This window comes from Trichosurus vulpecula, chromosome 4 (genome assembly GCF_011100635.1).
Source record: "Trichosurus vulpecula isolate mTriVul1 chromosome 4, mTriVul1.pri, whole genome shotgun sequence".
Lineage (NCBI taxonomy): Eukaryota > Metazoa > Chordata > Mammalia > Diprotodontia > Phalangeridae > Trichosurus > Trichosurus vulpecula.
In genome coordinates, this window is record NC_050576.1 from 26,192,262 (window position 1) to 26,218,935 (window position 26,674).

Below are 26,674 nucleotides of genomic sequence, written 5' to 3' on the forward strand. Positions count from 1 at the left end.
GAACTCGGCTGGTGGATCTCGCGAGCCTGGCCCCTCTGGGAAGTTCGTTAGGAAGGAGGAGGTGGCTGCCGCGATTACTGGGAGGTCCCGGAGGGCGGGGCGGGGGCGGGGCGGCGGAGGCGGAAGCGACCGCGGCAGCGGAAGGAGGCGGGGAGAAGGAGGAGGAGGAGGAGAAGGAGAAGGAGGAGGAAGAAAAACAGCCACTTTGGGAGGAGGAGGAGGCGGCGGCCGCGGCGACCGAAGGAACGAGACAAGATGGCGGCGCTGGGGGCGCCCCGGGCCCGTACCTGGACCCCGCGGCTTCTGGGGCCTCCGCTCCTGCTGCTGCTGGTGGCGGCGCTGGGCCTGCCCCGGGCCGCCGGGGCTGCCTCGGCCGAGGCCTTCGACTCGGTGCTGGGCGACACGGCATCCTGCCACCGAGCCTGCCAGCTGACCTACCCCCTGCACACCTACCCCAAGGTAGGCCCTGCCCGCGGGGGCCCCCTCTCCTTGTCCTCCCCTGGGCACGTCCCCTCCCCCCTTGTTGACCTCCATCACCACCTCCTCCTCTTGGGGTTCCCCTCCCTCCTTGCTTGGCTCTTCCCCTCGTTTTCCCTCCTTCCTTGTCCAGCTCCCCCTCACTCCCTAGTCTCCCTCTCCCCTTTTTATCCCCGTCCCCTTTGTCTTCCATCTATTTGCGTCTCCCTCTTTCTTGGTCTCCTGGTGTCCCCCCTCCCCGCCCTGTTTGTCTGCTGCCCTCCCCCTTTTCCTTTTGCCCCTCCCACTGCTTTCCCTGCCCCCACTGACTCCTCCTCCTGGTGCCCTCCCCCTTTTTCTCTTGCCCTCGCTGGTGCCACCCCCTTGTTTGTTCCCTCTCCTTTTTGTTGCCCGGCCTCCTCCCCGCTGTCCCCCCCTCTCTTGTTCTCCTTGGCCTGATGCTCGGGGTCCGCCCCCCGCCCCCGTACCTGCAGCCGCTGCTGAGCCTTGCCTCCCCCCGCCCCAGCTGCTCTGTCCTTGTTACCCTGGATGCGAGTGGGGGAGGGGGCGCGGAGCTGCGGTGTCCTGCCTGGGGGCGGCCCTCCCCGTCCGGAGCCCTCCTCGAATCTCCCCCGCATTTTGCACCAACGTCCCACCTGCCTCTCCATCTTTGTCTCTTGAGGACGGAGGCACCCTCAGGTCCCGAGCACTCCCCGCCCGATCCCCAGACTTCTTACCTGGCTGTCTTGTTGGCCTGTTGCTGCAGTTTTTCCTCAACTCCCTTTTCTTCCCAGGGCATCTCCTGCTTCGTCAGCATCCTTACTGGAGCCCCACCCTTGCTCTCTGCTCAAAGCTGCCAGGTGGCAATCATTCCAGGCCTCTGGAAAGGAGTGCTAGACCTGGGGATTTAGGATTGTATTTTGTATCCTAATAGTGCGTTCATATAGTGTTGTTTTTCTAGAGCAACACAGTAAGTTAATAAGGCAAGCATATTAGTAGCCCTTTTTTGCAGTAGAAACTAAGGCTCAGGTTAATCAGTCAATCCCAGGATTCTCAAGGTATTGTAAGGGATATGGGGCCTCCAGAATTCTCAGACTCGATGGAATGATAGGCACATCAGCAAGATCTGAGAGAGATTCTGGCGTGCAGCCTGCATCTTAAAACACCGAGAGCTTTTTGGTTTGTCCTGGTATCCTTAGCACCTAACAGGGCATCCAGCACATGCCACCCCCTGCCAGGGGAAGAGGCAGTACCAGGCAGGCAAAACAATTCCTGTCCTCAAGGAGCCGGGCTTGGGTTTTGTTTGGGAGAAACATGATGTCCAAACCCTGTATGTAAAGCTAAATATAAAATGAACACAAAGTAATGGGGAGGAAGAATAAAGAGAAGGACTAGCAGCCATTTCCAAGAGGAGATGCTATCGATGAGGGTTTTGTTAGCCTGGGTGTGGAGATGAGAGGCATCCCAGGATGGCCTTTAGAGTACTCACTTCAGTGGTGCAGACCCCCACCCACTCTTCTGGGCCAGACTTTGGTAGAAGTGCCCTGGAGTCCTTCCTTCCTGGATTCTCTTAAGGTTTTCTGGTTACCCAGGCAGCAGGCACTGGCCCCCATCCCATCACCATGGAATCCGCTGCCTTATTCCCTTCTTTTACAAAGCCAAACATCTGTGATCATTGGGCCCCTATTACACAGGAGACATTCAATAAAGCTCTGTAACTGGTTCCATGGGGCAGCTAGGTGATGGTGGACCCTACTCAGTCTCAGTTTCTTCAGTTTTGAAGTAGGGATGATAATAGCACCTGCCTCCAAGGCTTGTGAGGATCAAATGAGATCCAGCCCTTACCAGTGCTAGGTCCATAGCAGGAGATTAATAAATGCTCATTCCCTTTCTTCCCTCCATAACCAATTAGTGACAGACTAGGGAGGAGGATTTGGGGCATCTGGCGTTGTAGGCCAATATGTTCCCAGACCCTCGGGCTCAATGCCTAGGAATCAGCCTGGACTCCTCCCCCTTCCCCACCACTCCCCTCCCCATCCAAGCTGTTGCCAAGGCCTGGCAGTTTCACCTCTGCAGCATCTCTCCCATACTCCTCCTTTCTCTCCTCTCCCCAGCTCTGGACCATTGCACTAGCTGCTGGTGGGTCTGCTGGCCTTAAGTCTTGCCCCTCTCCAGCCCATCCTCCATTCAGCCACCAAAGAGATTATCCTAAAGCACAGGGCTGATCCTGGCAGCCCCCTGCTTAATAAACTCCTGTGGCTCCCTGTTGCCTCCAGGATCAAAGACAACATCCTCTGCTTGGCCTTCCCAACCCAGCGCCCTGCCCCCTTTCCAGTCGCTTTACACCTTACTCCTCACCAAGTGCTCTTCATTCCAGTGACACTGACCTCCTGGCTCTTCCAGTGTCTCAGCTCCAGGCATTTTCTCTGGCTGTCCCCCGTGCCTGGGCCGCTCTCCCTCTGCTCCAATGACTGGCCTCCCTGGCTTCATCATTTACAGGAAGCCTCCTCATTCCTTATTAATTGGAGTGCCTTCTCCCAATAATTATTTTCTGTTTAGCCTGGGCATGGCTTGTTTGTACATTTTTGATTACTTGCCTTCCCCATTGGATTGTAAGCTCCTTCAGGGCTTGCCTTTTTTTTTTTTTTTGTATCCCCAGCACTTCGAAGTGCTTGGCAGGTACTTAAATGTTTATTGATTAATTAAATAGGCCTGGCCATCAAAATCTCTAATAAAAAAAAGTCTGATATCCAACACATATAGGGAGTTGTCAGTCAACAAACGCTGATTGAGGGCCTCCCCTCTGCCAGGCAGGTGCAGTTCTGTGTCACAGTGGATAGAGTGCCAGACCTGAAGTCAGGAGGTCTCCTCTTTCTGAATTCCAATCTGGCTTCAGACACTTACTAGCTGTGTGGCCCTGGGCAAGTCGCTGAACCTTGTTTGCCTCAAGTTCCTCACCTGTAAAATGAGCTGGAGAAGGAAAACACAAACCACTCCAGTATCTCTGCTGAGAAAACCCCAAATGGGGTCACAGCCAACAGGACTGAACAACAGTGTCTGTGCTAAGCAGAGCTCAAGAGGCAGCATGAAGTTATGGTCAGAGAGCTGACATGCATCGACTGCCTGTCTTTGGGACCCTCTGCACATCACGTAACTACCCAGAAACCCTCCTGTGCTCCTCGTCCCCAGCTTCCCCGTCCCTTCCTCTCTGGGAGTCACCAGCCTGCTCCTGCCCGAGGCTAGCTTGTGGGCCAGTGTGGGAGAAGACAGCCATCGCCCATACCGGAAGCTCTTTCCAGAAGTGCACAGATGACTTCTAGGATTGAGGGAGAGCTGGACCTTTGATTAGGTTTCATCCCCCATTGTTTTAGAGTAGAAAGGAAGTAATTGCCCCAAAGTTGCACAGCCATTTTAGCCAAAATGGAGTTCAACCCAGGTCTTCTTGTGCCAAAGCCATGGGTTTTTTAACTACCCTACATTTCCTTCCTAATTTCAACAATTCAAACATGGAGAAAAGGCTAAGTACTTTTAATCATTGGTTGAAAGAATCTGGGTATTTTTGCCTTTTTCTATTCCATTCAACAGACATTTATTAAGCACTATATATCCCATGAACAGTCATTGCCCTCAGGGAGCTTGCATTCTGATTGGAGGATGGACCACAGATAAACACAAGATGATGTGAGGAGGGAGGCAGAAGAGCTGGGAGAGTTAATAGCAGCACCTCAGCTGAGCCCCGAAGGACATTAAGGATTCTGGTGATAGCAGTAAAGAGGGGATGCATATACAAAGACACTGAGACCGTCGATGGAATGTGCCCTTCGGGGGCTGATTATTGGGATGTGCAGAGCAGATAAGGGGAATTTGTTCACAGTGAGTCTAGAAACTGGCATCCTAGGCCAGTGATGCTGGAGCTTCATGGCCAAGGCTTGGAATGTTAAGCTGATTTGATTGGGGCGGGGGCAGGGGGTAGGGGGTGACATAGTTAGCCTTGGGCTTCAGGCAGCTGGATAGAGAGGATGGGTTGGAGAACAGATGGACTGGAAGGATGAGACTAACTTTTTTTGAAATTTTTCCTTTTAACTTTCCTCATGTATAGTTACATAAGCAGTCTGGATCCAACATAGATGGCAAGAAAAATACACAGGGTTGGTGCCCATTGGGTAGGCTTTCTAGAGCAAGTTTTCCTCTGTTCAGCCTGGCGTTCTCGGCCCTCTCCAGGCTTTCAGCCTGCATCTCCAGCTTTATCTTCTATTATTTCCCCTTGTGGTTTTTACCAGATCTGGCTTAATTAGCTATTTCCCAAATGTACTGGGTCTCTCGTGCCTGGAATTCACTCTTTCCTTCCCTCTAGCTCTGAAAATTATTGTCCTTCAAGGCTCAATCTTGTGTATCTTCCTCCCATCCTACATTGTTAATGCTGTTCTCCGATAACTAAAAGTACCACATATATTCTGCTCCCCCATCCCCTTCTCTCTGCACATGTACATACATTTCTTTTCTCATCTACCATCCATCCCACCCCTACCCCTCTAGTCTTTTTAAAGAAAGCAGGAACTGATTCTCAGTTTTTGTCTTTGTGTGACTAAAACCTAGCCCCAAGTATTGTATATCATAGGCTTTTAATAATCATTTGCTGAATTGAATTGAAATCAACTTGGCATTTTTAACCTTAGCAGTGTAGAGTACCAAAAGAGTAAAAAGCATATGTTAGCATTTACAGGCAAATGTGGCATCCAACTGCCTGGTACAGAAGCTGTCACCTTGCAGGGTGAAGGCTCAGTCCTTTAGCATGAAAATCCTGTTCAGTTTGAAGCAGCAATCCATCACTGTCCTTAGACTGTGCTTGACAGATCAAAGGAGGCATCTATAAACTTCTACTAGTCATTCTAGGTACAGTTAAATGGTATCTAGCAGGTGATAGAATTTATAAAATAGGTCAAGACACTGGATTTTAGAGTGGGGGGGGCGGGAACCTTAGAAATCATCTGTCCCCTCCCACCTGTGCATTAGTTTATTGGGTTGGCTTGTTACCAAAAGAAAATCCATTTTGAAAGGTTCTCTAAAGCTCCTTCTGCCTTTGAAGACACAGTACAGGATGTTCCCAAAACAATGCAGGCAGCCACCTCGAGGGAGGTGCGCTACAGAGTTGGCAGCATTGGTTGAGAGGGAAGGTCATCTTCCATGCCACGTGCTTCCTTCAGGAGGCAGCAAGTGTTTAAGTGCCTACTGTGTGCCAGGCTCCGTGCTCAGCACTTTTCAAATGTCATCTCATTTGAGGGATTAGAATTAGAATTAAGGCCTAAAAAATTCTCCCTTAGAGTCATGCCCTGGGGATTGCAGTCTTCCCTTTAACTGGTTCTTGCTATTGCATGAAATCACTAATCCTTCTGCTGGGAAGAAATGCCTAAGACTTCCCTATCTTGTTGGTAACTAACTGGTGTATGCATATACCATCTCCTTCCTTATCAGGAGCCTGCTGCCAGTTTGCACACAGTGGATCAAACAGTAAGTTGAGGGCTTTGGTTTTCACATTCGTTTGTTACCCGTATTGTATGTGCCTTATTGTCAGAATCCCTCCAGACCTTTTGAGGTCAGTCTCTTCAGATCCACTTTCTTCTTTGAAGAGGGAACCACAGAGTTAGTAGATCAATCAGGCAGTTCACATGGTCCAGGATGGGAAAATTGTTTCTAGTGATCTCCAGGGGATCTCCCTCTTCCCTCAAATTCACATCTGTAGGTGTCTGGTAACCGAAATACTTTGTTGAACATGAACTTCTTTTCACCAAGTGTTAGTTCAAACATGTGCCTTGTCTTTTCCCCCAAAATCTAACTTGTATAAACTTAGGTATTGGCTTGTAATTTGGTTGTTACTTTTTATACTCACACAGTGATGTTCTTTCCAAAGAGACCCTAAATTAGGACTGGGGCCTGTATTTAGACTCATGCAGTCTGAATCGTTCCTTCCAATGTTGGCCATTGTTACATGTTCTGCTTTTTCTGGGCATTAGTGACACCATGTACCACGTGGGGAAGGCTGCTGATGGGTCCTTCAGCAGCGTAGAGTGTGCCTAGCATCAGCACTAACTTTGAGGGCAGGAGTCGACCTCTTGTTGGCCTAAGACTTTCCACTGTTACTTGGATGCCCCTTTTAAATAGCTGTATTTCACCAGAAATATGCACTTGACCGTAGAAGATGGAAAGGAAAAGGAGTAATTTATTTGCTTGACAGTTATCTTTTCCTACATCAGCTTCAAAAGTAAAGCCGCAAAAGCCTTTCCAGGCAGTACGGGCATCGTGGTACTGCCCCCAACTCCTGCCACCTTTTTTTCTTTCAGTAAAATACCTTCCAGTAAAGACTTTATAGCAGATGTTACTAACTTTGCTTTCTTTTTAGCCTTCTTTTCCGGGGATAATATTGGCCTTTTGGTAATCTCCTCTGGTCTTCTAACTCCATAGGAAGAGGAGTTGTATGCCTGCCAGAGAGGCTGCAGGCTGTTTTCAATTTGTCAGTTTGTGGATGATGGAATTGACTTAAATCGGACCAAACTGGAGTGTGAGTCTGGTAAGATAACATGCTAATGACGTTCTAGATCTTTTGTTTTCTTTGTTAACATTTATTTATTTAAAGAATCCCAAGCATCTTCTGTTAAATTATCTTACATACACTTTGCAGTTGTCATTGAGTTCCCGTGGCTGCTGCTCATAACTGCCAGATTGCTAGGGTTTCTGTAATTCCATCTCGTTTTGGGGACAATGTTAGCTTTGTGCTGTAGTTAGGATGCCTTTATTTTACCAAGGATTTGGCTTAACCAAATGAAGTGGCAATTACTGCGCTCCTAATTCGTCACATCTTCTTAGATGGTATAATTTTCCTCTCTTAAGATTTTTCAGCCATAGCTTGGTTGGCACTGGCTGGTGAGTTTTGCTGAATCAGGCCTTTGACTAAATATCAAATAGTGTATTCTTTGTGGGTCGTTCCAGGAAGGAAAGGAATCGAGTTCTTTCGTCAGTTAAATCACTAATCTCAGATTTTGCTGAGAAAGATCTAACAAGGCATAACTGTAATCAGAAATTGTGTCAGTGGATTAGCTTTTTTAAGGTGATATCATAACCTTGGTCTGTTCATGTTGTCGGTGGCCCAGAATTATGTCAGGAAAAAGAACCTGATTTAATGGACAAAATAAAAAAGAGTCTGCCTATTACACATACGTCTTCCAGAAGATTTCATTTTCACTTTTTATCACCAGCTTAGAAAAATTAGGATCTTTAAACCTTAAAAAAGGTGCCCAAATTTTCTCAAAGTTGAATGTCTTGCTTAATTGTTTTATTTTGAATCTTTTTTAAAATCTCTTTTCCTTTGTTTCTTTGTTAATTCTCCATCTCTAAAGTAAGTGGTATGGTAACATTGTGACAGTCCTGGGCCAGGGTGGGAGGAGGTGTGTACTTTCCGATCCTAAGGAGGAGCCCGGACGTGTTTGTGGGGCAATGAAAAAGCTCTGGGCTGATAGTCAAAGACAGAGCTGGGCCTGAGTCCTGAGTTTGCTTGACCAGGTCATTGTAAACCTATTTGAATATACTTGCCCTGTAATGACATTCATAAAGTGTTTTTAAAGCTTATTAAGCACTTTGCTTGTGAAAAACCTTGCATTGGTAATTGCAAATGTTACGGACCCCATTTTGCAGTGAAAAAACCAGGTACCTTTAGTGTCAGGGTCACGGTTCTGATGTGCAGCTCATCTCCTGACCCAGTCCAGGGCTCTCCTCTACTAAAACAACACTCACTCCGTGTAGCTTATGTATTTGTCCTGAAGGAAAGAAAGCACTGTGTAAATTGTGAAGGGCTGCTGACACAGGACCTAGAAGCAGTTGTGTTGTATAAATACCTTTTTCTGTGGTTATTATCATCACCAGCTTACATCAGCATAGCAATGGAGACTTTTCAAAGCACTTTGATGTTCAGTCTGATTGATTGGCTCCAGACCTTGGTGAGCGGCATAGAGCTGCTGCTCCTCCTGCTTTTTAGGGGAGCAGCTGAGGCTTTAGAGAAGAAATCAAATGACTTACTCATAGTCGTATGGCTATGGATGGGCAGAACTGGGACAGAAGCCCTTTTACGACCTCCTCAGGCCCCACTGATGGGCTTGTTCTCTTCATGCTGGTCCATAGAAACCACTTAATCAGTGCTTGTTGATTGAAATGTGGGGCTAAGTGGCCCTGCCTTGGCCTGGACCACATTCTCATGCAATGTAATGCAATGCACTGTGCTGCTGGTTCGGAGCCCTGCACACCTTCCCTAAAGCTCAGCTCTTTCTTTCCTCACAGCTTGCACAGAGGCGTATTCCCAGCCTGGTGAGCAGTACGCTTGCCATCTGGGCTGCCAGAGTCAGCTGCCATTCGCCGAGTTGAGACAGGAACAAGTAAGCACACGGCCCTCACTCCCTCCCTTTCTGACAGCAATGTTTTTGAGGGGTGCTAACGTGGTTCCCTGCCATCCCACTAAGTAACATTTAGGTATCAGCAAATGGGAAGGGGAGTGCATTTGTCAAATAGCAGAGTCTCAGGCTCCAAAAAGATCCCAACAAGCCAGAACAATGGCCGAGTTTGTTAAGTTGGTGCTTAATAGGGATAAATATATCAGTTCTGAGATGGGAAAAATGCTGGTGGATTTTAGTGGACTTCAAGTACTGTGGCAGAGCTACTCGGAAAATCATCGTTTGAACTTATGCTAGTAAAAATAGTAACAATTAAAAAATTAAGATAAATTAGTAACGTTTTGAGATAAATTTAATATTTAGCTATTAATAGAAACGTCCAGAATTAGGCAGGACAGAGGCCCACCATCCCATGCTTTGTCCAGACCACATCTAAGCTATTATGTCTAGTCCTTAGCATTCCATTTTAGGGAGAATACGGACAGGTGTGCACACAGAGGAAGGTGAACAGACTAAGTATGAGATTTGAAACCAAGTCTGAAGTAACCTTTAGCCTGGCAAAGAGGCAGCTCACTGCAGCCCATAAGGTGGGCAAGGCGGGCATAGAATCCCCTGGGAAACTTGTTCGTCTTGCCTGCTAGGTACTTAACAGTTCAGGGCAAGGAGAGGTAATACGAATTAAAGATTACCCAGAGCCGTACGCGTCATCAGTGTTCCTGCATGTCACCAACAGCCCAGCAATAAGAACCAGAAAGATAAATGTCATTCAAAATATTTACAGAAGGTATAAAATATTTGAGAGACGTCTACCAAGACAACTCAGGAACTATGTGATTTTTAACTACAAAAACCCTTTTTTTGCAGAAATAAAGAATCTCAGGGGAAGTAATAGGAAAAGTTGTAGAAAGGAGCTTAGCAGTACCAGATCTCAAAATACAGACTGTTCTCACTTTATGTAAATTTGCATTGTGCAAATTCAACTTTAGTAAAATATTCTGAAAGAAATCCACATTCCAAAAAACCACCTATGTTAACTTTACTGTACTGTGCTCTCTCTCTCTCTCCACTCTTGCCCCTTGGCTCTGAGGCCTTCCACCTCCCCACCAAAAACAAAAACCCTACCCTCACTCTTTCCACCCACCCCCCCCCAAAAAAAAAGCAAATCCTCCAAATGAAAGCAGAAGAACAGAAGTACAGAGAGACCACTGCTGGGTCAAAGGTTTGTCTTGAGACCTCCATTGCCAAGAGAGACCTCACCCTACTCCACCAACCCAGCAACATTTCTGTCTTCCATCCATCCATACTTGGGTACCATGTATCCATCCCCAGCCCTTCCTTCTCTGTCCCTGTATCTGCCCCCCCCCCACATATGTTCTTCCTCTTGGGCCTAGCCAGGCTCCCACATAGCTGGACCAAACCCCCACATGTCCTTGCACCATGTGCCGGCTCCCTACCTCCCTCTGCCACATCCATGGACAGATTCTCTTTACGTAGAGATCTGTGGCATTTGTAAAACGAGAACTGTCTGTATTGCAAAGCTGTAATCATTAAAGCAAAAAACAGGCCAATCGTTGGAACAGCTGAGGCACACAACATACAGAAGCAAACGCAAGAGTGTTCAATAAATCTAAAGAGCGCAGTTACTAGGATAGCTCATTCAGCATTTGATAAAAACAACTGGGAAAACTAGAAAGCTGTCTGGCCAAAATTAGGTCTGAATCACCATTTCCCACCACATAACCAAGATGCGGTGCTAGTGGGTACGTGACTTGGATGTAAAGATCACATTGTAAGCAAATTATAGAGAATAAAGGGGTAGAGAGGGAAGAAGTTTACAACCAAATGAGGGGCAGAGGGGATCACAGGAGATAAATGGACAATTTGGTAAAATGTTGCACAAACAAAATGAATGCAGTTAAAGGTAGAGTAGAAAAGTACTTAGGGAAAAAGCCCTTCGCCACAAGACCTAAGAGCCACCCCCCGATAAATAAATGGTGAAAGGCTGTGTTGTTGGTCAGTTCTTTCAGCAGCACCTTGGTGACCCCATTTGGAGTTGTCTTGGCAGAGATACTGGAGTGGTTTACCATCTTCTCATTTTACAGATGAGGAAACTGAGGCAGACAGGGTTCAGTGACTTGCCCAGGGCCACATAGCTAATAAGTGTCTGGGGCCAGATTTAAACTCAGGAAGATGAGTCTTCCTGACTTCAGACCTGGTGCTCTATCCTCTTGCCACCTGGCTGCCCAACAACAACAAAAATTCATAACCCCTGATTTCATAGTAGCCAAAACCTGGAAACTAAAGAGGAACAAGTGATGATTGAATATAGTAGAACCTGTAAACACGCACACACATGCACATCCATAAGAAATGATCAGTTGGACAGTTTTGAAGGAAGCAGGGAATATATGAACTGATGCGTAGAACTAGGAAAGCAGCACATATGGTGACAATAACATTTTAAAGAAAAACATTGTGTGCAGCGAGAATCCGTGATTCCAGAGGACTAACGACGAAGCACGCTACGCCACATCCTGTTTGAGAAATTGTCCAGTTTGGGAGGTTAGGGCAGTGGAGGAAAGAGAGATGATAAATGCTTCTTTAAAAAAAGTTCTCATGAAACCCCACTCTTACTATCTGGAATTCAGTTTTGGAAACTTAATAAACAGGATGCATTTGGTTAACAAATCTGGTAGGTTTACCAGTTTAAACTACTAAGTTTAAAATGTAGTTTTTATTTCTGACCATACGATCAACTGATGGATGGTAAGGGGAGGCAGCCCACAAGTGTACCAGTTGGCAAAGAAAGTTTCCTTCACCCACATACATATGGAGACTTGACCATAATGATGCTGGTTTTGTTGGTTTTATGTCTATGTATGTGAAAAGTAGAATCGGTGTCTCCTTACAGCTCATGTCCCTGATGCCCAGAATGCATCTGCTTTTCCCTTTGACGCTGGTGAGATCATTCTGGAGTGACATGATGGACTCCGCACAGAGCTTCATAACTTCTTCATGGACTTTCTATCTTCAGGCCGATGATGGGAAAATTGTAATCTTCCAGGTGAGAGCGTGACTCTAGACGGCCCCTGGCATGTCTTCAGTAAGTGGCAGGTGCTTGTTTAAGAATTGTAAGTGCTTGGTGCAAGAAGGGACCTTTGAGGTCAGCAGATTCCCTGGAGCACAACCTCTGCACCCCTTTCCCTGGGATTCTGCATGAAACGATCTCAAGTGACTTCCATTGAATAGCCTTGTCTACTGAACACCGTGGGAGGGATTTTGATGGAATCGAATCATAGCTGCTTCAGTTTGAGGTCCTGTCAATAGGAACAGTTTCATTCTCACCTCACCTAATAAAAATAGGACACTGGAGCAAAGAAACCTGAGATAAGATACGTAATTACTTGATTTGTTTTGGACTTGGATAAGAAATTCATAGAAAGGGCTTGACTTTGCCTTTCGTTATTTCGGGCAACCTTGTAGACAAGTAACCTCCATGAGCCGCCTGCTAACTTCTCAGTATGTCTGAAAAATGAGATAAATGAAGTATACGTTTCATCATTACCATTGTGAGGGGCTGTTTGGACGCTTAAGATGCGTGTTTTGTTCCAATCTAGACCTTGTACTTCCTCCTATTCTTGTAATTTGGAAACTATAGATTAGTAATAGGATACATTCTTACAATTTCAGTAAAAGGTCTGAAATACAATATAACTGCACCGCAGCTACAGTTACTTCTGTGTAGGTGTTCCCACCATCTGTTTGGGCAGGTGTGTTGATTGCGGTGTAGATCAGCTGGCCCAGACTCTAATAAAGAACTGCCATGATATGGAAAAGACTTCCGAGGTTGTCTGGTCACCCACTGTGGTTTTACAGGTGAAACAAAGCCAAGGTCCTCTTGGTCATAAGGAGTGGAGGCAGAATTGGAATACAGGTCTGTCCTCTGGCCCCATGCCTACACTCTTCCCACTGTGCCAAGAGAAGGCAAGAGCCCCAAGAAGCAGCAAGCCTGCTCACCATTCCCTCAGCCGTGATAGCGGGCCAACGTGGTCATCCCTGTGACGTTCTGACTGTGAAATTGAATGTGGTTCACCGTGATTTACCCCAGGCTAGTGGTACTGCCATCACGGTCACCGCGATTTGCCCCAGGCTAGTGACGGTGCCATCACCGTTACCGTGATTTACTCCAGACTAGTGGTAGCGCTGTCACAGTCTCTTTGGGAGGCAGCTGGATGGGGGCTTCAGTGAGGGGTCAGGGTTATGACTGGAGTGTTTCCATTTCTAAGTTGTCTACAGTCCTGTTGTGCCAGTGTGACAGTTTGTAGAGACAGCAAGAGTTAACTTGTTCCTGGATGGGCTTTGGTCGGTATGCTGCTCATGTACCCTTTGATTCTCTTTCAGTCTAAACCAGAAATTCAGTATCCGGCCCAGGTGGATCGGGATCATTCTCCACATGGGAAAAATGCACCGTTAAAGAAAATGGCCGGTAAGTTTTATTTCAGGACGGGCATAAAAACATTGGCAGTAGATTATCTACCGCAAATTATCTGCCTTAATGGAGGGATGAGGCCCAGATCTTGCCCAGTTGTGTCTAAGCTGGGCTTTACAACTTCCCAGCAAAGCCTGAAGGTAAACCCGTGGCTCAGAACTCTAGCACAAAACCTCCGTGTGTGCTGAGAAATCGGTCCTAATTGCCGGGTTCGCTTTTATCCACATTTGCTGGTTCTTAACCTCTCTAGAGCAAAAAGCCAATTTCTTAACTTCACGTTTCCCCTGGGTGGGGACGGGGGGGTTCTAATAGACTCCAGGGCCCCAGACAAAGTAGCAGGCCAGGGTGCTTCTGCTGCATTTGGTTTCTCATTTGCTGGAAAGATGCTAGTCCCTCGTGAGGTCTTCATGGTGTCCCATTTACTCCTACATACTCACTGGGGGCCTTTGGGAGGAGCCTTCTGCAGGTGCATCTCGAAGGGACCTCCGAGGCCCTTTGCCCCAACCCTTCATTAAAGTGAGGCTCAGAGAGGACAGGAGAGTTGCCCGGGGGGTCACACAGCAAGTCAGCGACAGCGGGGATCTAAATCCAGATCCTCTGGCTCCAGATCCGGCTTCTCAGGCTTGTGAATGTCGGTAAGTGATGGAGTCTGACAGGACTTTGGCCTTGGTGTTTCAGCAGATCCACAGCCAGCAGGCTCTCAAGCCCCCAGAGGCTATTTTGAAGATGGAGAAAGCGACAGCTTTTTCAAATGCCTGTCTCTGTACGTATTTCTAATTTATTTATTTATCTTTCTAGAGTGATGCTCTGCTTTGGGTCTGAGGGATGTTCATCTTTAAGCTATTTCCCCCTATATTTCCCCTTATTTTTAGGGTTGTTTTGGTTTCTTTAAAAGCTAATATGCTAAAAAGGCCAAGAAAATAATGTTTCCACATCACCAATGGGTCTGTCGTTTGAAAGGATTCCCGGGAATTTCTTTTAAACAGTAATGCTGGCCACTTTGAAGACACAGTTTCATTAATTATACCTGTACGCTTCTACTTCCTCCCTTTTTTCCTGCAGTAGTACTACTGAATTCCAACAGCATAATGTACATTTCTTTCCTTGGAAACAACTGAATGCCCTGTCCACTAGGCAGCACCCCCCCCCCCCACCTTTCCCTCCCTTCTCGGGCTCAAGGTAATTGTGGCTTCTACCACAGCTTTGTGTCTTCTGGAGCTGTTATTCAGCAGGTAGTGACTAAGCACGGCCCTTGGGCAGGCACCGAAGCTGGGCCCTGAAGATCTGAGTGCAAAGAGCAAGGTAGCCCCACTCACCATGCACTTACACTCTGAGAGCAGCACAGAGGCTTCCTCCCTGCACCTCCCAGACATCAGGCATGTCCCAGTGGCCAGGAGAGGAGCCTCGACACCTCCTGGACAAGACTGCACGGCCAGGCTTGGTCTGCTCTTGGCTAGGAAGAGTCGTCCCCCTGGGGTCTCTCATGTGCCTGGGCTTCTCACGTGCCTCCCCTGCTGTTTGTCAGGAATTCTGGCTGGATTGTGACCATCACCCTGGTGCTCTCAGTGCTGGTGTTACTCTGGATCTGCTGTGCCACTGTTGCCACAGCGATGGAGCAGTACGTCCCACCAGAGGTGAGTGGGAGGCGAGAAGGCCTATGGAATGGGGCTCGTCACCGAATGCTCGGGGCTGTCTGCCTAGAGAAAAAGCGTGCTCCCCGCCCGCCCCCTTTGGCTCTCCAGGCCATCCTCTGAGGTGGCCGCTGAGAAGCTGCCTCAGACATCTGGCCCAGGGAGGAGAGCAAATCTGATCCGATGGGTGATCCAAAAACCTCTGCCTGGGTCCCAGCCGATGGGGGATTTTTATCCCTCTTAGAGGACCGGGATGTGGTTGTGGGCAAGGGGAGACTGAGGAAGACGGCGGCAAGCTGATGTTCTAGTAGGCAGGGGGCAGAGGTCCTGGCGTCTGGGCCCGTGATAGCTTTATGCACAGCTGAGGTACAGCTGGTTCACCAGACTCTGTTCAGGGGCCAGGCAGGCAGTCCAGTTGGCTGGAGTGTAGAGCACGAGAGAGAGGACAAGAGGAGGATGGTCTGTGTACATAAAGTTCTGGAGGTGGGAGATGGATTGTCACATACAGGAACAGCAAGCGGGCGGAGAAGCTAGAACTTGGCAGGTGCAGGAACGCGCAGTCAGCCTGGAACGGGAGGTAGACTGGGGACAGGCTGGGAAGGGCTGTAAGTGCCCAGGGCCTTGTTTTCGTTCCTAATGGCAGGAGGGCCGCCTGGCACTTCTTGGCAAGGTCAGTGTTCGATCTGTGCTTTAGAAATGGCCCTTGGGCAGCTGTGCAGAAGATGGTGGATTGGAGAGAGAAGGGTCTGGACAATTAGGAAGGTCCAGGCCAGGGGAGATGAGAGGAGGAGCTGGATGGAAGAGGCCTCAGGGCTAGATGCTGGTAGGACTGGGCAGCCAGTGGTGTGGGGCAAATCCCAGATGTCTCCAAGGTTGGGAGCCAGCAAGGACAGCTCCTCTCAAAGAGCTCTTCTAGCCAGTCAGTTTGCATTTCTCACAGTGTACCTTAACAGGTGTGTTGGATCTCCACAGAAGCACCAACTGGCCACCGGCCACATTGTTGGCCTTTCTGGAGGTGACATAGAGTCGTGGAAAGTTCCTTGGACTGAGGGGATGCTTGCTCTGACTCAATAGAGGGAGCTCCATGACAGCTTCCTCGTCTGTAAAATGGGAATCATTTGCACTATCTCACAAGGGGGCTGTGAGGGAAACGTTAGGAAGGGGAGCTGTGGGGCCTTCCTTCCCCATTGAAGATTGTGGCTCCTTTTTGTCTCAGGCAGGCAGCCACCCTGGTGATGAGTCTTTCTGAATCCAGCCAAGCTGGTTCTCGACCCGGGGCCCAGCCCAGCACTGCCTCACTCACAGAGCCCCCAAGGGATGGGCCTTGGGGTGGCACTGGAGAGCCAGGTGGTTGGTGTGAGTAAAGGGGGCAGATATTGGGTAGACAGATTTTTACCCCACAGTGTAGAAACTAACATGATTGTCAGTCATTTTAGGAGACTTGAACCCATAAGACTTGTCAGTGAGTCAGCAGGCATTTACTGAGTGCTTACGAGGTTCCAGGCAGTTTGCCGAGCACTGACAGATAGCCCTGGCATCTAGGCAGTGCAGTGGATGGGACACCTAGCCTAGAGTCAGGGCGATCCAAATTCCGATCTAGCCTTATTAGTGACTTATTAGTCACTGTGACCATGGCCAAGTCACTTACCTCTGTTTGCCTCAGTTTCCTCATCTGTAAAATGGAGATAATCATAACACCCGCCTCCCAATGAGATAATATTTGTGAAGCACTTGGCACACAGTGCCTGACCCATAGTAAGTGCCATGTAAATGTTATCTGTTATTGAATATGATAAATGGAAGTATCCCCACTCCCAAGGAAGGTCTCCACCAGGGAGACCACAAGTACACGTATAAGTCTAAACAGAAGAAAGATGATAAATAAAAGGTCACTGGGGAGGAAGGGAGGGCTCTAGAAGGTGGAGGAATTAGAAGTGTCGTGTAGAAGGGGATGCTCCAGCTGTCTCTTGGAGGAATAGGGGAACTCTGAGGCAGAGGCAGTTTGGGCAGGGGAATAGTCAATGCAAAGCCGGGGGGAGATGGGGGATGGCAAGCAGAAAGGGGGCCAGTCTGGCAGGGTCAGAGAGGGCAGAGGGGAAGCCAGGAGGCGAGACTGGGCCCAACTGTGATGGGCTTTCACAGGAAGGTTTCTCAGGCGCCTCCAATGTCTGTGTAGGGCAGCGACTCAGTGACATCTGCCTAGTGGACTGGCTTTGGTGGCTGTGAGGCAGGGAGGCCTCATGGGCAGTGACCTACATGGGAGGGAATGAGGGCTAGAGTTATGCGTGGACATGCGTCAGGTGGGAAGGCCCAGTCTGGAAGCTGACGGGATGGGCGGGCTGAGGAGAGAGGGAGGATTTGAGTCCTGGCCTTGTGCCCTTCCCTCCCTAACCACCTAATTCCTCCTTTGCCTTACACTGTATCACCTAGTCCTTCACTCCACCTTAATCAGGGAGGGGAGAAGAAGCATTTATGTGGCACCTACTGTGTGCCAGGCGCTGTGCACAGTGAGTTTCATATCAGTCCTGTGAGACAGGTACTATTGTTATCCCCATGTTAAAGTTGAGGAAACAGAGGCACACAGATGAAATGACTTGCCCAGGATCACCCAGGTAGTGTGAGGGAGGATTCGCACTCCTGACTCCAGGCCCAGTACTCTGGGCACTATGCCACCTAGCTGCTGACTAGCCACACATTCGATGTTACCATTGCCTAGAGTTGTTCCATTTCCCTGATTTGAAACTCCTGGCTTCCTTCGGTCAGCCCCAAACCTGCTCTCATACCTCTTTTCTCTTCCCTCTACCTCTGTCCTCTTGAACCCTGCATTTGCCCTCCTGTGACCCCCTCTCTCTCTCTCCCTCCACCCTCAGTGCTCCCTCAGGCCATTCCATATTCTGTCCGCTTCCCTCCTGCCCTGATCTCAGGTCGGTTCTGCATGGTCTATGTCCTGCTTCCTTTCCACTTCATCATATCACCACCCAGCCGTTGCCAGGTTGCCAGGACCACCATCGGTCCCTGTGCCTCCATCACACTAGCCCAGCTGAGCTGAGTCCTCAGTGCAGCTAGGCTGTCTCTTCATTCTCCCTGCAGTGATTCCCTCTTTCATTCCCCACAGAAGCTTTTCCAAGCCTTATCTCTCCCCCATTAGCCAAGGACTTTGTCCCCTGGTCTCCCTTTAGTCTGTTCACAGCCCCTTGAGCTCACCCTCATCTTGTCTTCCCCCATCTTCATGTACCCTTGATCCCAGTCATTCCCTCTTTCTCAAATCCTTAGCCTTTCCCAAGTACTGGTTTCTTCCCTACTTCTTTCAGACTGCCAATGTATCCTTGCTGCTTTTCAAGAAAAAAGAAACCCACCTTGGTTCAACTGGGCCATCCCACACCCTCAAACTTTCATCCTGTCCTGCTTTTCTCAGTCAGATTTGGGGTGAGGTGAGGTACCTGTCCCTACATCCTTTTCAGTAGTATGTAGTCTGCCCTGACTTCTCTCTCCAGAGTTGCCAGACTTCTCTTCATTTTCACAGCTAATGGTCCTTTTTCAGACCTCGTTCTTCTCAACCTTCCTGCTACATTTGACCCTCTTGGCCATCTATGGAAATTAATAAGGTCATCTAGGAGGAGAGAGAAAGAGAAGGGCAGAGGGCCTAGGACAGAGCCTTGATGTGGACAATGAGCCAGCCAAGAAACCTGAGGAGGAGCAGGCAGGCGGGGTGCCCAAGGGAGAAGTGTGGTGTTAACAGTGTCTGATTCAGCAGAAGGACAGAAAAGACCAGCAGGTTTGCCAGTTAGGAGGTGATGGGCAGTTTCAACTGAGGGAGGAATTTGGCTGAGAGAGAGAGAGGAGAGCTTGAAGGGCTGACATGGGTTCATGGGCATGGCTGAAGGTAGTAGGTGAAGAAGCCATTGATGGGGAGGGGAGGGTGGGATGATGGAGGGGCTGGTCTGCTAAGGAAGGGAAGGATGAGGTCAAGAGCACAGAGCTAGGGTGTGGCCTTGATCAGAAGGAGGAGAAAGGAAATGCTGCACCAGGTGGGAGGGGAGGGAGCTGAGGCCCAGCTAAAGTAGGCCAGCTCCTTAGCTTGCGGGTGGGGATTGAGGTGAGGCCTAAGGGAGGGAGGGATGAGGAGGAGAGACCAAGGGGAACAGGGCGTGGGGAATGTCTGGTGATGAGGAATACAGGGGGAGAGAGGAGCAGACAGATTGCTGAAGAGGAATCACTCACTGTCTCAGAGGCTTACAAAGAGCCTGGGTGGAGGGCACGTACTGCCTAGTTACTGCATGTTCATTGAGTGAAGATCTTTGTCCTTCCAGGAATTCCAGAGTATCTCGAAGAGCTTTTTTATTTTTTTAAAAACTTGAATGTTCGAGGTTTTTCAATGCAAAGGTTTTCTTTTTCCTCTCCCATAAATCTGCCACAGAGTGGCTAACAGTAATTGTTAAGAATGAGGTGCCTGGTAGTAATGTGTGCCTGTTCGTCTGGTAAGGCGTTCATGTTGCTTTTCTGTTCCTTGAATTGATCTTATCATCTTAGAGATTAGAGCTCATCTGGTCCCAGCAGGATGGCAGCCAAGGTCTCTTGCTTTCTCTTGTATTCCACTCCTCTTCATCATCAGCAAAGCAGAAACTTTCGTAGCCCCTGTGTAGTGCAGGACCTCCTTCCTTATGCGCTACAGCCCTCCACAACACAAAAGAGCCTCCTCTGGGATTTGGGATTTACCGTGGCCTAGAGGCTTTCAGGGGCTTTGCCAAGGCAGCCTGAGGAGGAGTCTAGCTAACTGGGAGAGGAGAAAGGGGCAGTGTCCGTGCGTGGCATAGTACTCTGTACTAGGCACTGTGTGCACATTAGCTCATTTGCTGGTGAAGCTGTCCTTCATATTTCTGAGGTATATGGCTTGGTGCAGGTGGCTTGCTTTATCCCGGTAGCTTGGGTGTAAATCCCAGTCCCCTTCCCCCTACCCAGAGCTGCCCAGCTCTGCAGCATTAGAGCCAAGGAGAGAAGCCAGCAGCTCAGAAAGAAGATGGGACCGTGAGGGCTTCAGGCGGGCAGGGGAAGGGTGCAGAATGAAAATTTTAGCTTGTTGATGTTTTCATTCATTTGGTGCCTGCCTCCTGAAGGGCTCAGGGTAGAATTCTGCCACTGCTCTCTGTGTTTGTGTTGTTAATGAGGGTTAATAATATTTAAAGTATTTGAGCCAAGACTGGATTGTAGATTTCTTAACTTCGAGCTGGTTTTCCCCAGTATCTTGATGCCCTCCCCCAAGTCCCCTTTGTGACAGAGAAGAATGAGTTTGGTAATAACAGAAAAATGGTGACGTTGCCACCACCAGTGCTGACTGAGCTTTTGGAGGGCTTGCTCTCTGGTCTTCTCCTGATTCTTCCTGCTATTCTGTTGGGACACAGCTAGGTCTTGATTAGTACAAATAATGAATCTCTTCATTCGAATTCACACTGAATATTTCCACTGGGCTGGAGCCAATTAACTTATTTTACATAATTATAACTTCCCGTAGCAAGAATTTGAATAGATGCAACCACTTCACTGGATTCCTATTTGACCTAGCTGTGAAGGGGTGAGAGAGAAGGGGGCTTCCCCATCCTCATTTCACAGCTGCGCTGACTGAAATAACATCCCAGCAAATGAGAGATCGTTCAGTCAGTCTGGAATGGTGCTCGGGCCTTCAGATTCCTAGACCTAAGTGTCCTGACTTCAGATGTCTAGAAATCCTGTAACTATCCTCCTAAAAAATGGAGGCCATTGACTGGGCCCCTGGGGGAGCTCCCTCTGCAGCTTAGAAGGGTCAGATGCATTCAGTGGGATCAGTGCTGCTCTGCATGGCTGGGGGTGGGCCCACTTGCCTGGCCAGCATAGTCCTAAAATGCCTTGGTTCATTTCAGAAGCTGAGCATCTATGGAGACTTGGAGTTCATGAATGGACAGAAGCTTCCCAAGTGTCCACCTTCTTCCCTTGTGGCGCTTCAATGCCAGGCTGAGGAGCGTGAAGAAGCTGGGCCTCTCCCTGCCAAAGTGAATCTTGCTCATTCAGAAATCTAACGTTTTTTAAAGAAAAATTAATTTAATAGACATTCTAACTTTCCGTTCCTGGTGTGGCTTTTTTAATTGGTTTCTTTGGATATGGGGATTAGGAAATTAGCTATAAAATGCAAATAAAGTTACCGATCTGGGACTTCACTGTATGTTCTCTAGTAATTGAAGAGATATGGACATCTGAGATCTTGTGTCTTATTATCTGTAACTGCTTTTTCATCGATGTTTGCAATGTGCTTATATCGCTCCCTTGACTCAATTCTGTAAGCATGTCCTCTTGCCCTCGGACCTTCTACCTTGATCCTGGCAATCACCTTAATTAATAGAAGGTATGTGATAGGATACAATGTCAGTGCTCAGAAATGGCTCCATAAACATGTGATTGGAAATTAAAAGTCAGCATGAGGAGCCTTTCTGAGGCCCTTCATTTTCAGTTGTAGTGAGCTGATGTCATTAAAGTTTTATTTGTATCACTGTGCATAAATGTTGTGTTAATACATCACAGACTCCCAGTGTTTTCCAGGGTTGAAAGAAATATTTTGCCTGTCTCTGTCCCAGCAGCATATGAATAACATGAAAGGAGGGTGCTATAAGCGTGGGATAACAAGGCGGTGGCTTAAACCTGCCCACTTTGATTGGAGAGGAAAGTTTGCCAAAGAACCATTTTCTAGTTGTAAAAGGCCTTTCGAGTGTACAGAGTTCATGCTGGGAGGGACCTGCCTGGGCCATCTCTTCTCCAGAGGTTTGGTCCTCGGGCAGTACTGACTGTGTCAGGTGGCAGACTGAGACTCTTGGGGAAAAGGCATCTCCAGTCTCCTTACATGTTGATTGACTTTGCCTTGGCGCCTAAGATCCTGGCCAAAGGGGTCATCCTCCCATTTTGCAGCCTGAGGCCAGCTTTCAGACGCCAGATTAGGTCTTGTAAAGTGCTAACTAAGCAGGCCAGGTTTCTGGCAGTTCCAAATTAGAGGCTAGTGATTTAGAATAAACTGCTGTGTCCTAGCCACTCAATTACAAAGCAGTGTGGGCCATGTATCCTATGGAAGGGGAAGTCCAGCCTCTGGTGTGGTTGGAAGTGGTAAAGAGTTTGCAGAAAGGGACTTTGAATCTATCCACGCCCCCTCTCACCCTGCCTCTGGGGAGGAAATAGCCCCAAGAGAAGTGACCTGCCCCTCATGGTCCTGGGCTTAGGGGCTGACTCCAAATCCAGCTGTGGTTCTTGTTTGATTGTTAGCGCCTCAGCCCTAAATCATGCCTGAACTCATTGAAAAACCTTGTGTGACTCAAAACTTAAGAGCAAGAGTATGGGAGGCAATTTGGTTTCTATGCAGCTACATATACATACATACATACATACATATATTATGTATGTATATTTTATATATATATATATATATATATATATATATATATATATATATGAATTCCTCTTGAGGCTCATAAAATGTGAGTATTCAAAGGGACACGTGGATAGAAATTGTGACCCATCTCTGTGTGCAGTTTCTTAGCTAAACCAACCCAGAGAAGTAAGAACCTGTCTTGGGACTTGGCCAATATACTATCAGAGTAACTTCCTCTCTTTCATTCCCACCAGGTTGTTCTTTCTCTGGGTTTCAAGAATGCTCATGAATGTGTTTATTTTCCATGACTTCTGCGGTCACATGACATCAGTGTAGCTTGTCCTCCATCTCTCTTGCTCTATAGACCTCCTTCTAGAACCCTGGTCAAGTGAAGCTTTATTCCAACCTCACCACCATTGTTGAAATTGTCCTTGCAAGACATATCTAGCCCAGCCTCCCACCTGTCACAGGCATCCCCTCTGCATGCTCTCTACCCTGACCACATCACACTGCTTCCCACATCAAGGGCTGAGTTCCTGGGCTCACCAGGTGGCCTATCCGATGCCATTCTTCCAGAAAATCTTATTCTTTTGACCACACTAATTCATCTCTGTTGAGCAGGCATTTCAAATGTGAAGGACAATATTTGAAACAATTCTTCATAATTCAAGAAGAGCAGTTTTTGGTTTTATATCAACCCTTTAGCTACTCCACCTGTTAAAGTGTCTGTCTCTAGTACAGATGAAGGCCCAGCTCATGTACCGTGGTACATAGTGCTTTTCCCCCAAGAGTCCTCTAGTGGGAGCAGTACAGATGTTAGTAGGGGCATCATCACTTATCTGTGGTGATACATGTAAACACATAACTAGTATGTAAAAAGAACCCTGAATTGAGCCAACGTCTCTTGAAACCCCTAGGAATGATTATGTTAATGTTTAGACCTGAACTCATCCATTTCTGACTTTAGGGTATTTCTGAAGGGTCCTTGCAGAGAACAGCTAATCTGTTTTGGATACCTATATCTAGGTTAGTAGGCCATTGGCAAAATAGAAAGTTTAGGATCCTTCTAGTCTCCTTCTAAATTCTGTTTTTCACTCTTACATGTATTTCCAAGGTGCTCAGCGCTTCCCCCTAGCCCTCGCCATTTTTCAAAGCAGCGTGTCAGGAAAACCTGAAACTCAGACTCAGCTAAAGTGTAAGCAGCTAAAAGACACTAAAAGAGGGTCCCCCCGGGGAGAGTATTTGATTTTTAGCCAAGGTCTAAGGCTTTAAGCTAATTCATTTAGGGATCTGAGTGCTGTTAGGGGTTGTGGAGCAGAGGGAAAGAAAGGGAGTCCAGCTGGGCCCTCCCAGTACAAAAAAGTTCATTTTAAATAAATATTCTAGCTTTTGCTTACTGCAGCGATTTTTTTAAAATGGTTTCTTTGGACAAGAGAGGAGACCTCCTGGATACGTACATTTCTTTGTCCTTGGTTTAAGTAAAGTGTGGTGTTTCCTAGGTCTGGTCGAATGGCTCCAGATCTGCTTGGACTCTAGTAACTGAAAAGAACCTCAACAAGTTGTTTGATCTGATCCATGTTGTTCAGTAGTATAATTTAATGCTTGAATCATGTACTATATAAATCATTGAATGCTGAGAATCGGTGGTATTGTTGCCATAATGATTCATTATGTATTTATATTTTTTGTGTGGAGGTATATTTGTATTAAACTTCAATTCCACAGAGGCGATGGAGCTAGAAAGGACCTGAGCAGCTAATCTAACCCACTCTACTATGTTATGCAGGTTTTCATAAAAAAAAAAAAAAAACCAGGGCCCAGAGGGGAAAAGTGGCCTGCCTTCTAAGACATGTTACAAAACGGATTCTAACCAATGCTGTCCTTTTTAATCCAGTGTCCTTTCTATCGGTTGTATTCTAGATTGACCTGAAAAAGCTTTAAAAGACAATCCCTCCCTTTGTGCCAGGAATCATTCTGAATTCACAGAATGAAGCTCCAGGGATAGAATTTGAGAAAGTCACAAAATCTGATGTGAAAAACTTGGATTTGAAAGAGGAAATGCAGATTTCTGTTATTTGGCTCTTTCCACTGTTTTGTATTAAGCATCAAGTCTGAGGGTCACTTAAAAGTCATCATAACCTTTGAGCTGGAGCTCTGTAGGCGTTGACACCTTAGCGTTGAGTTGAGCTCTGAGTCCCTGTATTTTGTCTTTGTTTTTCCTTCGCTCCTTATGGTGGTAACAGTTTCACTCTGGAACAAGGCTTGGTTGAAGGAAGAAACCTCAGCTGGCCTGGAGGTGAGAGAACTTCCATACCTTTAAGTGTTTAAAGGGCTCCCTCTCACGAGCAAGGAGAACCAGTCTTGCTCCCCCATGCTCCAGAGGCCAGAACTAGGACCAGTGGGAAAATTTGCAAGAGATTTACCAGCCCCGTTTACATGCAAGGGAAGGTACCATAGAGAGCGAATGAGGAGAGGGTGAATAAGTCTTGTCCATCAAAAACAGTGCATCAATAATACTTTTCAAAAGAGAAAATGGCAGAATGACTCTCCATGTAAACAAAAACTCCCTAACCATTAGAGCTGTCCTAAAGTAGAGAACTGGGGATGTTTTAGGCACAGCTGGATGGCCCACTCTGTCAAGGATTCCTGAATGATCTGAGGTCCCTTCCGGTTCCTAAGAATCTGTGATTCCAGACTCACCGGTTTCCTTCTCTTGTCATGTTAAACAACATTTCTGTTCAGTTGTTCTAAATGATTTGGGTTAATTTTTACTGCCTCTTGTTCTGTGTTTCTAGTGTTGGAATTGTTTTGAAATTCTGGAATGAAAATAATGAAAGATTTGAATGGGAGGGAAATCAACAACTGATTAAGAGTAAGATGCTTCAACAAAAGACCTTTGATGATTGTTACCTTGAGATAAATCACCTGCGACCTCTGTTACAAGCCAAGGAATATTAATTTCCCAATTCTTAAGTATGGTGGACCTAAATAAAATTTGGATTGCCTGCATCAGACTTGTTAATATTGTGATGTTAACCTCTAAAAGTGATTCTCTACACTCTTTGGAGCCGCCTGGGGTCCCGGTCTTCTCTGTCAAATGAGAGGATTGGACCACGTGATCTCCAGGCTCCCTTCAGACTCTCAGTCTCTTTTATTCAACAAACATAAGATTTAGTTCATTGCAAGATCAATATATATGAGTCAAGAATGTGATATGTCATCCAAGAAGATGATTAATGCAGTTAAAAAAGGAATAGCACACGGGACAAGGGAGATGGCAGTCCCCATCCACTATCCTGGTCAGACTACCATGAGGGTCCTGGGGTGAGTTCTAGGTGCCACCAGGCAGGACAATGAAAGGCCACAAGGTTATCTTGGATGAGGATCAGTTGAAGGAAATGGAAGTGGAGAAAAGGAGATAAGACAGGGAGGATGCAGTTGGGTAACCCAAGAGTGTGGCCTCATGATGGGCTTTAATCATTGGAAAGGTTTGTTTGGATAGACTTATAAATTTGGCCCCAGAGGGAGGAACAAGGAGAAATAGGAGTTACAAAGAGGCAAATTTTGGCTTGACCTTAGGAAAATACCCTGCTTTGAGAAGTCATAGGATCCTAGATTCAGAGCTGCAAAGAGGCTTCAATGTCATCTCAGTTCAGCCACCCCAGAGAGATTAAGCACCTTGAGCAGGGTCACACAAGTTGTAAGGATTTGAACCCCAAGATGATCTTCGTACTCCAAAACCAGGGATCTTTGGACTGGTAGCAGAATGTTCCTCACTACTATGGAAGGAAAGACTGGAGTGTAGGGCCCAGCAGATCATATTCATTTGGACGCCAGTTCACTAAACACTCACATCTACTATTTACAGGTGATAAAGGTGGAACCAGAGGGATAGCTCCTCTAGTGAATGATGGGATCAGGATTTAAAAAATCTTGACATTAGGAATCTAGTAAAATAAAATTGAACAGGGATAAATGAATGTAAAGTCTCAAACAGGTTCAAGAATCTGTTTCATAAGTACAAGGCAGAAGTGCGGCTGAACAACTGTTTGTTTAAAAAGAAAAAAAAGATTGGTGAATCTTAGAGACTGCAAGCTCAGCATAGCTTCCAAGAAGTAATGCCATGAGAGCAGTGGGCATTGCCCTGCACCAGGAAAGTACTTCACAGTCTTGCTGTGGCCCTGGTTAGACTGTATTTGTATACTGTGTTCAGATCTTGGTACCACATAATTGGCTAAATGTTGGATCTGTTTACCAGAGGAGGATAACCAGAATGATG

General features: G+C 47.2%; 1 protein-coding gene across 4 annotated transcripts; it reads left to right on the forward strand.

The window, feature by feature from the left end:
* Positions 1–28: 28 nt before the first annotated feature.
* On the forward strand, positions 29–25,404 carry TMEM59 (transmembrane protein 59). Of its 4 annotated transcripts, none has more exons than XM_036753628.1 (9): positions 156–459; positions 5,929–5,964; positions 6,916–7,021; positions 8,782–8,876; positions 11,803–11,955; positions 13,293–13,377; positions 14,062–14,143; positions 14,906–15,014; positions 20,906–25,404. In XM_036753628.1, the coding sequence occupies exons 1-9, from the start codon at positions 256–258 to the stop codon at positions 21,059–21,061; spliced, it is 1,026 nt and encodes a 341-aa protein (XP_036609523.1). In that variant the 5' UTR covers positions 156–255; the 3' UTR covers positions 21,062–25,404. The 4 variants fall into 4 exon arrangements, with proteins under 4 accessions (XP_036609525.1, XP_036609524.1, XP_036609523.1 ...); XM_036753627.1 differs by having other exon boundaries at positions 166–459; positions 14,059–14,143; XM_036753630.1 differs by lacking the exon at positions 5,929–5,964 and having other exon boundaries at positions 29–459.
* Positions 25,405–26,674: the final 1,270 nt, after the last annotated feature.

What these genes read in the sequence shown, in the direction of transcription:
- TMEM59 (XM_036753627.1), top strand. Translation starts at nt 256, where the DNA reads ATGGCGGCGCTGGGGGCGCCCCGGGCCCGTACCTGGACCCCGCGGCTT. An exon ending in GGAAAATTGTAATCTTCCAG is followed by an intron (nt 11,956 to 13,292) that starts GTGAGAGCGTGA and finishes ATTCTCTTTCAG; the next exon opens with TCTAAACCAGAAATTCAGTA. An exon ending in TTTTTCAAATGCCTGTCTCT is followed by an intron (nt 14,144 to 14,905) that starts GTACGTATTTCT and finishes GCTGTTTGTCAG; the next exon opens with GAATTCTGGCTGGATTGTGA.